This window comes from Sebastes fasciatus, chromosome 20 (assembly GCF_043250625.1).
Source record: "Sebastes fasciatus isolate fSebFas1 chromosome 20, fSebFas1.pri, whole genome shotgun sequence".
Classification (NCBI taxonomy): Eukaryota; Metazoa; Chordata; class Actinopteri; order Perciformes; family Sebastidae; genus Sebastes; species Sebastes fasciatus.
In genome coordinates, this window is record NC_133814.1 from 5,884,800 (window position 1) to 5,897,461 (window position 12,662).

Below are 12,662 nucleotides of genomic sequence, written 5' to 3' on the forward strand. Positions count from 1 at the left end.
AACCATGTCCTTTTTTATTGGAACGTCCTGGCCGTGAGCGACTCAGCACGCTATTTTGAGCTGAACTTTTGTCAGACGCCCAGCTGTTTTTATTTATTCCTGATACTCGCCTTGAAATCGCCTCGATGGACGAGGAGCGGCTGATTGGTGAAGTTCAAATGAGGAGTTATACAGTATATACAATACTTCTTCATTTCAATACAAAAACCTAAATAAGGTGGCAGCTGGCTGGAGGGAGATCGTCAGAGAGCTGAACGTTTCCTACTGCTGTCAGCTATATTGTATGTAATTTCCAGTAAATATCACAATATTAAACGTGTGTTTAATAGGCATTTGGTCTTCAACCAAGTATTACATGGCGTTAGGAAACATCAAGAGGGAATCACAATGTACACAAAGCGACTACCGTGCTAGACCAACCAACATTGCCATCCTGAGAGACCTCTATTGGGCTAAAAACTAGAAACAAAGAAACCTAACAAAGTGCAAAAACAGCCCGGTCACACGAAAAGGCGTATTAATGACACAATGCTCAAGGCAAAAGCGTGCAATAAGTGTACTGACAGCAATGTAAATGCTTCTGCGTAAATATGATACACTCAGAGCTAGTGACATACAAAAAAAAGTGAGAAAGACTGATAATAGTGGGAGGAAGGGGAAGTGGATGGGTCCAACAAACACAGGACTTTTAACCAGGAGACTGGTGTTTTGTTTTGTCAGTTTTGCTAGTGACTTGTTTTCCGTACATATGTTACATTGTTTGCGTACATATTGTACTAAGTTTACATACTTATTTTAAGGCCAACCATGACGTTTTTCCTAAACCTAACTAAGTAGGTTTTGTTGCCTAAACCTAAGTGAGTGGTTTTGTTGCACCCTGCTGGTACTGCACCTTCATACACGCGTGTAATATTTTCGCTTTGGCGAGGCAAAACGTGACACTGACACGCTATCCTCTGGTGGACAGGCGGGTCTATTATGCGCTTTTTGCGTGATACCGGGTTGAGCAAAAAAAACACTGAGTGTCAAACCATCATGAATAAAACCGTTCACTGTCAACCAAGAAGGTCACAAGAACATCAGAGAGATTTAGAGCACATCTCATCAGCACACGCATAGATCACAGCAAGACCTTCATGTTCCATACTTGCATGTTAACTATGACCTCAACCTCATGCAGTGAACACTAGTTGTCTGATTGATTCATAAGGTAGACACCAAGACAAAATGTAATCATTGGAACTACAAGAAAGGCATTCATTTATTGTAACTTTTCTTATAATTATGCGGCTACAGAGATTCTGATTGGCTGAAAGGGAGTACAATATTTTCAGATAATCACACTGCTTCAGCATCTCTTCACTAGACCTAATGAATAGCCAAAGTCATGCATACCTGCATACTGTACGATTCATATTTTCACACACTTGGAATGTTTATTCTAAGGATACCGGAAATTTGCAAAGGACCTAAAATAACTTCTTGCAGCTGCCGTCAGCTGGAAATCGTTTCCTGTTTTAATAACGGTTCAATCAATACTCGCTGTTCATTCTTACATAACATACATCTGTGTGCTTATACTGTATGTTTACTCTGAATTTCACACAGTAAAAAGTCTTATCAGCATAAAATGGTGTCAATTGCTCCTCCCTTCATCACCCCTACCCCCGTGTCAACCGTTCCTCACTTCTTTCTGATCATCTCTCCCTTCCATCCTGTACCTGTCGCCTCTGTTCCCTACATTCACATCCCCAAACTCTCTTCCTTCCTCCTACTTCTTCCTCTAAACCCGTCTCTCTCTCTCTCTCTGTCAGAGAGTTTCTCCTGTCTCATCTTTAGTCCTCAGCCAATCGTCTCTCCTCCACTGTTCCACCTCTCCCTCCCCCACTTCCTTCCTTTCTTTCCTTCCTTCTTTTCTTGTCGGGCCTCCTCCCCACTGCCCTACATTTACTCTCTCTTCTTTTCAGTCTCTCTATTACACTTTTCCCTCGCCCTGTCTCTCTTCCTCGCTGATATCCAGCACGCAATATAGTGGAAATCAGAGGAAAGTGGAGGAAGCGTCGAGTTTGCTCCGGAATGACAAGACATAAAGGAGGGGATTTTGGGAGAGGCGATTAGCGGAAAGAAAAACAAAAAGCCCCTTGTCAATCTGGCTTATAATTCCATTAAAAATTGTACATGTGGTAGTTTACTTTGAGAAAAGCTCTTATAATTGGCCTCAGCAGTGGCATCTGTTTGTGCGTGTGTGTGTGTGAGTGAGGGACAGGAAACAGTTTGTGCACAGATGAGCAGGTGTTTATCTGCACTTTTTCAATGTGCATGTGTACTGATTTGTGTCTGTGTGTGTGTGTGTGTGTGTGTGTGTGTGTGTGTGTGTGTGTGTGTGTGTGTGTGTGTGTGTGTGTCCATGGGCTGCTGTCTTCAGCAGCGTGTGCCGGTCTCCCGGTTTTTGGCAACTCCTGCGCAGGTTTGGAATTAAACAAAAGAAAAGGCAAAGCTGGAGTTGGACCCTGCTGACTCCTGAATCTTTCTGACGCAAACAGACGCTCACACGCACACACACACACACGCATACTCGTACGTGCACGCGCTCGACACAGAAATCTGCAAACAAGTGTGTTATCTATGCCCAAGGCGTGAGGGGAGGGCGGGAAAGACACGCTAAAAGAGACGGGAGAAGAAAGGATGGCGAAGTGGGAGAAGAGGGATTGGGAGGTGGGGGAGAAAGGGAAGAGGAGGGGGAGGTGGGGGGGTAATGCTCGTGCGTGCGTGCGTGCGTGCGTGCGTGCGTGCGTGTGTGTGTGTGTGTGTGTGTGGTGAATGGGGATGCAGGAAACGCAGGGATGGGAAGCGCAATAAGTAGATGATGAGCAGGAGTGACCACAGCAGATGTTGACTGTCCTCCGTCTGCCACGCAAACACATTTGGCATACAGTAACACACACACACACACACACAAACAGGGATGCAAACAATGGAAACAGCGAGAAAAAATCAGCAAAAAATTATAAAAAGTGACTTTAATCACTCAGTTACTGTCCACATTTAAGCTTTTTTTCCCTCCTCTTTTTATTTTTCCATCACTCTCCTCCCTCCTCTCTCCTCCCAGGCTTTTTTCCTCTGGGGATGATGGGAGATGCAGCTGGATATACCCCCCCCCCTCCACAAACACACATGCACACACACACTCTCCCTCTCCTCTCTCTCTGCCTATCTGGCACTGAGGAGAGGTAAACAGAGGAAGAGATCTCATTTGGTTACTGAACTGTTGCAGCGCTCAGTGCAGCCACACACACACACTCTCATTCAATTTCCCTCATACACACACACACACACACACACACACACACACTCACACACTCACACACACACACATATATATATGCACACACATACTCACACAGCACAGAAGATCAGTCCTGGACCAGCCTGGACTCACGCTTGCCAGCACAGACTGAGCAGCGCTTAAAGAAGAAGAAGAAGAAGAGGTGACACGGGAGGAAAAAAAGAGGATAAGAGGAGCGTGTCGTTTTGTGTTCGTTGAATCCCCCGGATCGAGCCCCCCAGCTGACGATGGAGAACACATGAGGAGAGAGATCTGCGGGGGCACTCGGAGGGGGAAAAAATGCTGCTGAGTAAAGTTTGTGGATATTTCTAGAGGGAATTTTTAGCCCTTAAACTTTGGGGAAGAAACGCAGTGGACGGGCGGCTGTGTGCAGAGTGCAAAGAGGAAAAAGGTGAGAACGCGTTCAGTGATTTTAAATTGTTTGATTTATTGCACTATTTAAAAAAAAAAAAAAAAAAGGATTGTAATCTCTTATTTTGAAGGTAAGAGCATATTGTGCTATTTTCATGCTTGCTTTTCCATTTTTTTTTATTTTGATGAATTAAGTGTCTCACTTAAAGAGCAAATGATCTACTTAATCATTCTTCAGTAGTACAGCTGATTGTAAACATTTCATTTGCCTTGAGTTTCTCTTTTTAACCTAAAAAGTTGGGAATTGATGACGTCTCACTGTACGGTAACAGTCTCCAATAGTGGTTGTGACTGACCTGTTTAAAATGTCCTCTACCCTCTTTCTTTCATTATTGATTCAATAAGCTCATAAGATCAATAGATACATCACGTCTTTAATCATTCTGGCTAAAAATCCATGTTCTCTGAGTTTTTACAGGAACGTGCCGCGAATCTGTTTGTTTTTGATTGTTAGAGCGCTCTCATATGTAGCAGAAGTGCCGCTTTGCGTCTCCAAAACTCATGTAGATTGTTGTTTTTTGACATATCATCATGACATAACTTCTACCTTGTAAAAGTAAAATAAATGAAAGCCATTTTCCTTATTTATTTTCTGTCTTTTTACACTCGTCTCCAAACTTCTCTGTTTGCTGTCCAGAGCCTGCAGGTAGGACTTAAGACAGAAGGGCTCTCCCAGCAGCATGGCGGCCACCAACCTTTCCTCCTGCCACATTCTCCTCCTCTTCCTCCTCTCCTTCCTTATAACTCAACCTGCCCTCACCCAGGACCCATCCGTCACCGCGGTGACACTAACCGAAGGTGACTCGATCATCGTCCCCACCACGCTGGCCGACCAGACGACTCCCAATTACGTGGAGACAACTCAGAACACTCCTCCAGAGACGGGGCTGTCCACTCCCACTAGCGGCGGAGACGCGGACGACGAGGATGTCCTTCCCAACGGTGGGACTCGTTGCCAGGGTTACTATGACGTGATGGGCCAGTGGGACCCGCCGTTCAACTGCAACGCCGGCGTCTTTCTGTACTGCTGCGGTACCTGCTTCTACCGATTCTGCTGCCAGTTCCGCCAGCAGCGGCTGGACCAGAGCATCTGCTCCAACTACGACACGCCCATCTGGGCCAACACCGGCAAGCCAGTGGCCACCATCACAGAGGGCACGGAGGACCAGGACCGGGACCGCACACACCTCATCGTCTACATCATCTGCGGCGTGGTTGCCATCATGGTGCTGGTGGGCATTTTCACCAAACTGGGCCTGGAGAAGAGCCGCGGAGGAAGTGGGGGAGGAGCAGCGGGGGCAGCGCACGCTGACCTCAACTCCAGGTGAGGATGTGTGTCAGTGTGTGTATGTGAAGGAGCTCTGTTTGTCAGCACATAGAGAATAGATTTAAGCAGAGTTGTGTGTGTGTGTGGGGGGTCAACATGTCCTCATACAACAGTTCGTATGATATCTAACGAAAATGTATTCCAAATTTTCCGTGCATTCTCCGACGAATGTCCAGCAGCGTGCCAACTTCTGCTTGTTACATGCATACAGTCTTTTCAAAATAAACTTCAGTCTTCACAGGGAATTTATACTTAGTTAGGTTTAGGAAAAGATTGACTTGGTTAGGTTTAGGCAACAAAACTACTTAGTTAGGTTTAGGAAAAGATGACTTGGTTAGGTTTAGGCAACAAAACTACTTAGTTAGGTTTAGGAAAAGATCAACTTGGTTAGGTTTAGGCAATAAAACTACTTAGTTAGGTTTGGGAAAAGATCAACTTGGTTAGGTTTAGGCAATAAAACTACTTAGTTAGGTTTGGGAAAAGATCAACTTGGTTAGGTTTAGGCAATAAAACGACTTAGTTAGGTTTACGAAAAGATGGACTTGGTTAGGTTTAGGCAACAAAACTACTTAGGTTTACAAAAAGATGGACTTGGTTAGGTTTAGGCAACAAAACTACTTAGTTAGGTTTAGGAAAAGATGGACTTGGTTAGGTTTAGGCAACAAAACTACTTAGTTAGGTTTAGGAAAAGATGACTTGGTTAGGTTTAGGCAACAAAACTACTTAGTTAGGTTTAGGAAAAGATCAACTTGGTTAGGTTTAGGCAATAAAACTACTTAGTTAGGTTTGGGAAAAGATCAACTTGGTTAGGTTTAGGCAATAAAACTACTTAGTTAGGTTTGGGAAAAGATGGACTTGGTTAGGTTTAGGCAACAAAACTACTTAGTTAGGTTTACAAAAAGATGGACTTGGTTAGGTTTAGGCAACAAAACTACTTAGTTAGGTTTAGGAAAAGATGGACTTGGTTAGGTTTAGGCAACAAAACTACTTAGTTAGGTTTAGGAAAAGATGGACTTGGTTAGGCTTAGGCAACAAAACTACTTAGTTATTTAGGAAAAGATCACGGTTTGGGTAAAAATAACTCCGGAAGTGGCGTAACTTTCGAATGGAAGTTACGTGACAAAAAATCAATGATGACGTCTGGTTTCACACGGGGTAAAAACACCGGTCTCCTGGGGAAAAGTCTTTCTGTTCCACCCATCCATCCTGGTCCCCTTGCTAAGCCGCTTTTTATACTTCCTGGTTCACTATTACATACAAATTTATTTCGTGGGATAAATATGAATTGCAGTGCATTACATTCCATAGGTATCACTACGAACGTTGTATGAGAACAGCCTGTGTGTGTACATGCGTGTATTCATGTCTGCGTGTGTTTGTGAATGCATGTATGTGTGTGTATTCACATGCATGTGTTTCTGATGCATTGCAACATGTTGGAAAGTTGGAAATTCTGACGTCACCCCAGCAGAAAAGAGACCAAAAATATTGGAATAGAAAATAGAAAAATGTCAAGGTGCAGCTTCAGGTTAACACACAACCTGCCAGCTTTGAGTTTACAACTTCCAACTTTGAACGTAGGCTTACTAACTACTACTAACTACTTACTAACATTTGTGCATGCGTGTGTGCTTGCTTGCACGTGTACAAATCAATCTCTAAGCCTTTTCTAACAACACGTAACCACGTTTGTCCAGCCACCCAAACCTCACAAAACCTGTTTAGAGCAGAAGCTCACTTTGTCCTGGAGATGTACTGTAAGTGGAAAGTTTGTCGAATTTAGTATCGTCCTGTATTTCAGATTTGTCAGAGAGAGAGAGAGGACTGAATAAGTGAGAGAGAAACAATGGCAAAATCCTGTTGATCTTAACATGGTATTTTAAAATAAGTGTGTAAAGCGCTGTCAGTGATCAGGTTGTGAATGAGACCATACCTGTAAGGTGTCTACTGTATACACCCCTACCACCCTACGCATATATCACACCCTTATTTTGCATTATCTCATAATTTTTTAATATGTTTCTAATTTTGGATTTTCTTTGTTTTTATTCTTTGTGCCTGTTTCTTTCTTTCTCATTTTTTCCATGTTCATTTTCATTTGCTTTTGTATTTCACCCTTATTTTGCCTGTAAGCATGATTTACATTTGAAATAAACAAAAAAAACTGAAACAAACCATTTTTTGCTGCAGTAGATGTTAACGTGTAAAGCACTCACACACACATGTGCAAGGTTTTTCCAATGAGCACAAGTCAAATCTTATATAAAACTAAGAATTAATGGACTGGACTGTTATTCAATTTTGTCTCTCCATTATTTCCCACTTTAATGAACCTTGTGTAGAGAAGACATTAGCATTTACGGTTTGATATTTCCGTCTGATGCACATGCAAGCATGCACACACATGTGAAAACACACGGTCCCGCTGCAGTCGGGCTAAATACGTGGTCCAGGGTTCAATCTGTTCGCCTCAGGAAATCATTACAGCAAACCGCGCACAGCATGGGCTCAAATCTCCCCCGCTTTCATCCCAAACTATCTAACCCTCCGCTCGCTGCCTCGCCTCGTTCTCTCCTCTATCTGCTCTTATCTCTCAGAGCTTCTTCTTTCTGATCTTGTTTTCTTCCAAGAATCTCCGTTTCATCACGTGCCGTTATGTTTCACTCATCCTCCTGAGCACTTTGTCACAAATTATTACACCGTTCATGTTACGCAAAGTCCTCTTCACTGGTCTTCCTCCACATCTCATCCAGTTTCAGGGGCCAGTTTCAATCACTCCCATCTTTATTCAGTGACTCACCTCTTTCTTCTCCATCTCCGTCACCTTCCTCCCTCCTCTCAGTCAGTCACACCTTCCTCATCTCTTCCTCATCTCTTCCTCTTTCACTTATTTTTACTGATGTCTTTATGCATTTTATTTAAGAAAGTGGACAACGCAGAGAGCCACACTCTCCCCACCAAACCTCCGTCGACCAGCAGCTCCGCTTGTGTGTCTCCCATTAACCTGAGCCACAAAAAACTCATTCGGCGGATAACACACAGCCGTGGATTAATATTTCCTGCAGGGGTAGCACCTCACTGAAATAGAAACACTCGGGCTGCATAAACACCCTCCCTCCGTGAGCCCCATCTCGACAGATTAGCGCTCCTCCTCACGATTAAACGAATTTCACCCAAGATTACAGCTTTACCGTTTCTGGACTGCTCTGCCTGCACGCTCATTTAGTTATCAGCCCGCTGACATAAATCCCTGGTCCAAAAAGTGTGCGTGCAACTAAGACCTCATGTTACTGCATGCGCTTCATAAGGTGAAATGCATGAACATGTACATACGCCCACCCACTTTAGAGTCGGAAGCACAAAAGGCAACTTCTGCTCTCTGCCACGCACCTGCTCTTTTTTGGGATTTCTCTTTCTTTCCCTTCCCACCGTCTTTCTCTCCGTCTCAACATCCAGCGAGCGGAGGATGATTAACACTCTGAAATCCCACCAGTTCTCCCGAATCAGCTTTTGAAAGTTAAAATCCAAAGTGATCCTCCTCTCAGATTACCCTCCTCCCACACACACGCACACACATACCTATTAATCTAACAGGAACCCAACTAAACCAGGTTCAGTGTGTTTTTGCATGCTGCACTGATCCTCAGCCAACAAAGGGAACGGAGATCGCCGCCTTAGGTCACGTGTGTCACGTCTAATGAAAGGCCTCAACCGGAGAGAGGCTGGCTTTACACCCAGAGAGTAAACAAACACCAATGACCTTCATGATTTACACACACACACGCACGCACGCACGCCCGCCCGCCCGCCCGCCCGCCCGCACGCACACGCACACGCACACGCACACGCACACGCACTCGCAGTGATTTATAGTTCAATTAACAACAAGAATGATAGTAGTGGCATTTAGGTTTGCGTGAGCACGGTTCAGATCACCACAGTGAACGGTCTGGATAGCCTGGAGGCGGGATGCACCGCAATACAATGTCCACCTAACATAAGTGTTCCAACATGGTGGCAGCAGAGTTCACATGGTTCAAACAGAGTGTGTATGTGCAAATGTGGACAAGTGAGTGCTTTCATGCGAGAGTGTGTGCTCATGTATGTGCCTGGCCATTTATGTGACCCAGCACTCCAGATGCTATCAACAGGAAAAAAAAACTTGTATCTCCAATATCATGGAACACACACATATATATATATATATATATACGTGTATACGTATATATATATATATACATATACATATATATATGTCCTAGGAACAGCTAAGATACTGTGCAGAATCCTCAAACTCCCAGGACTCTGGTAGAGGACCCGAGCTTGAGGAAGACACAGTATACAGTATATCAACTTCTTATGGTCGTGAAATCTGTTCAAACAGTCTTGGTATAATGTCCAAAATTATTATTCTTAAAGGTAGGGTCGGTAAAGATTTTAGAAACATTGTTTTGCTATATTAGTTGAAATTCTTATTACATCCCGACAGCAATCAATAAGTCAAATGCTCTGACAAAAAAATTAAAATAAAAAAAAAATAATAATCTGCTATCTGTGGCTGTTGCAGAACTATAATAAATCCGTCCAATCATTTCATTTGGCCCGAATGTAATGGTTGGACGGCCTACCTGTCTACCTACCTGCCTGCCAGCCAGCGTGCACTCTGCCCGTGCACTCATTGCACGACACCAGAGTCTTCCACAAGCTGCTAGCTTGACAGCTGTGAGTACTAACAATAGCCATGTTTGTTGTTCACATTCATATGTTGATGTCCGTGATGATCATATTGGGGGAGTGGCTTTGGAGCAGGACCTGAAGCGACGGACATTCTCGCTAGATTTTTTTGATCGAAAAAGAGTTGGTAACAGTGGGCTCAGCTTATTGGCTGGATCATTTAAAAATGTAGTGTACTCTTGCTAGTTTCTTAAGATTGCCCACCCTGCCTTTTCTTTCGTGCGATTAATTCGCACGTCAATTCTTTTTTACCAGACTGTTGTTTTTTTCATGAGTACTTTCACACAGAATGCAAATATGAGCAAGGTTGATTTTCTGAGCTTTCGCACCGTGAATAAAGGCATCAACCAATCCCGTTGTGCAGAATGGGTGGAGTTGCTCCTAGTTCGAACCAGGACGGCAAATTGTATTACTTCTTTCAACCTTGACAATGGTCGTCTCTAAAAGGTAGCCCTCAAATTATGAAGAACTTGCAAAAACTCTCATGAGACACGCTGCCCGAACACCTGTCCTAAACGTAACCATTCGAGGTCAATGCCTAACCTTAACCATCTTGCAATAGTTTTGCAATTTGCGTGTTACCTACTAGACACAACCCTTGACAAGGCATGACCGCATCCACTCCTTCCATTCATACCTTTCACAATAAAAGCCTTAGACAGATAATATTCGCAAGCGAGTATTTCACATTTTCATGGTCTGTATTCGTCACGCTCCCGGTCTATAAAGGCCTTTACACTGACAACAATGTTTTTCTGGAGATACAAGGTTTACATCCGGCATCCACACCATCTGCATACAGATCTATATGTTTGACTGCGTTTGAATGTAGTTTATCTCCAGTGTGTGTGTGTGTGTTTGTGTGTGTGTGTTTGCACTGCGGTGGGCTTTTTAGCCATCATGTTATGTAATGAAGGACAGTGTCACTGAAAGGGTTTGACTGCTCTGCCCTGATTTAAGGCAGACAGATAAGCAATACTCAATACAGCGTGGGCAAACATATGGACCACAACTGCACGGAACAAAGAGGATTGCTTTTCCATTTCACCCTCTCTCTCTCTTTCTTTCTCTGTGACACACACATTATAATGACACCAGGATATGGTGTCATGGTTAATATTTCAAGGGCATTTTTTGGCCTGTTGATGGGATGTTCAGTGACAGTTTGGTCCTTTTGGGGTAATTGGTGCAATTTTATTGAGCTGTAAAAATCATACTTTTGCACTGTATATGTGCCAGAGCAACATTCAGAAACACTTACTACACCTTCAGACAACATAAGACATGCTTTAAAAAGGTTTTTAAAAGTTGTGACAGCAATTAACTAACACATGCCTTATAAATTAGTTTAAAAGCATTAATAAGAGCAACTTTTGGTTGTAGGAAATTCCTTCGGCTGGCGTATATCCTCATCCAGTAGAACTTTCTCTGTCTTTTTGACTGCTCTTTAATCTCTCTTGATGGCTTATTAGAAAGTGAGAAACTCATGACACTTCATAATGACTTACATTCGTAACGGCAGACTTCACGACTTGTTAGAAAGCGATTAAGTCGTTGATAAAGGGTCATGAGCTTCGAATTGGACATCAGATCTGCAGTTATATAAATTGGTTCCATTACCACAATCTGCAGGCGGCTGCGATAATAGGGGTTCATGTTAATAACTTAACAAATGGATTTTGTCAGGATGGTCTGAACAATTCCTGCACAATAACATAAAAAATTAAGAATTAGACAAAAACAACAATCAAAACAAGTTATTCGAGAAGATGATATACGCCAGCCAGAGGGATGAGTTCATCTTCATTGTTCTATAAAGGAACATTTTACAAAAAAAAGGTACATGTAGGTGTGTCTTTAACAGGTCCAGCTGAGTACTGGACTACAAGTTCCTTAACGGTGATCCAGAGATATTAAATCAAGTATAAAAACCTGTTTTTGGGGGGGGAAATGCAACATTATCCTACTCTAGTGGGTTTCCAATCATTGTTGAGCTGGGCAAAATTAAATTTGCAAATAGGAAGTCAAACTTGCTCACAGTAATGATGTGCTCCATTGGCTCCCAGTAATCACTTATAATAGCTTATAGGTGGTCAAAGTCACATGCACATGAAAACATATGTAATAACTTATAACCAAAGTAAAATCTAAAAAAGTGTGAAATGATTAATTAATTTCCAAGAATGTTTTCCCTACTTATTTTTTTGATTCACAGATATTTTTAGGGCTGTCAATCAATTAAAATATTTAATCACGATTAATCGCATGAGTGTCCATAATTAATCGCGATTATTCGCAAACTAATCGCACGTTTTTTATCTGTTCAAAATGTACCTTAAAGAGAGATTTGTCAAGTATTTAATACTCTTATCAAACATGGGAGTGGACAAATATGATGCTTTATGAAAATATATGCATATATATTTATTACTGGAAATCAATTAACAACACAAAACAATGAAATATTGTCCAGAAACCCTCACAGGTACTGCATTTAGCATAATAATATGCTCCAATCATAACATGGCAAACTGCAGCCCAACAGGCAACAACAGCTGTCAGTGTGCTGACTTGACTATGACTTGCCCCAAACTGCATGTGATTATCATAAAGTGGGTATGTCTGTAAAGGGGAGACTCGTGGGTACCCATAGAACCCATTTTCATTCACATATCTTGAGGTCAGAGGTCAAGGGACCCCTTTGAAAATGGCCATGCCAGTTTTTCCTCACCAAAATTTAGCGCAAGTTTGGAGTGTTATTTAACCTCCTTCAAGACAAGCTATGACATGGCTGGTACCGATGGATTCCTTAGGTTTTCTAGATTCATATGATGAAACTACATT

At 42.6% G+C, this 12,662-nt stretch overlaps 1 protein-coding gene across 1 annotated transcript in view; it reads left to right on the top strand.

Moving 5' to 3' along the window:
* The first annotated feature begins 3,420 nt into the window (after positions 1-3,420).
* The window catches only part of shisa8b (shisa family member 8b), a 43,741-nt gene continuing 34,499 nt past the window's right edge, over positions 3,421-12,662 (top strand). The window contains exons 1-2 of the mRNA XM_074619924.1: positions 3,421-3,737; positions 4,395-5,081. Coding sequence (XP_074476025.1) covers positions 4,438-5,081 — 644 coding nt within the window. The 5' untranslated portion in view covers positions 3,421-3,737; positions 4,395-4,437. The remainder of the gene's footprint in view (positions 3,738-4,394; positions 5,082-12,662) is intronic.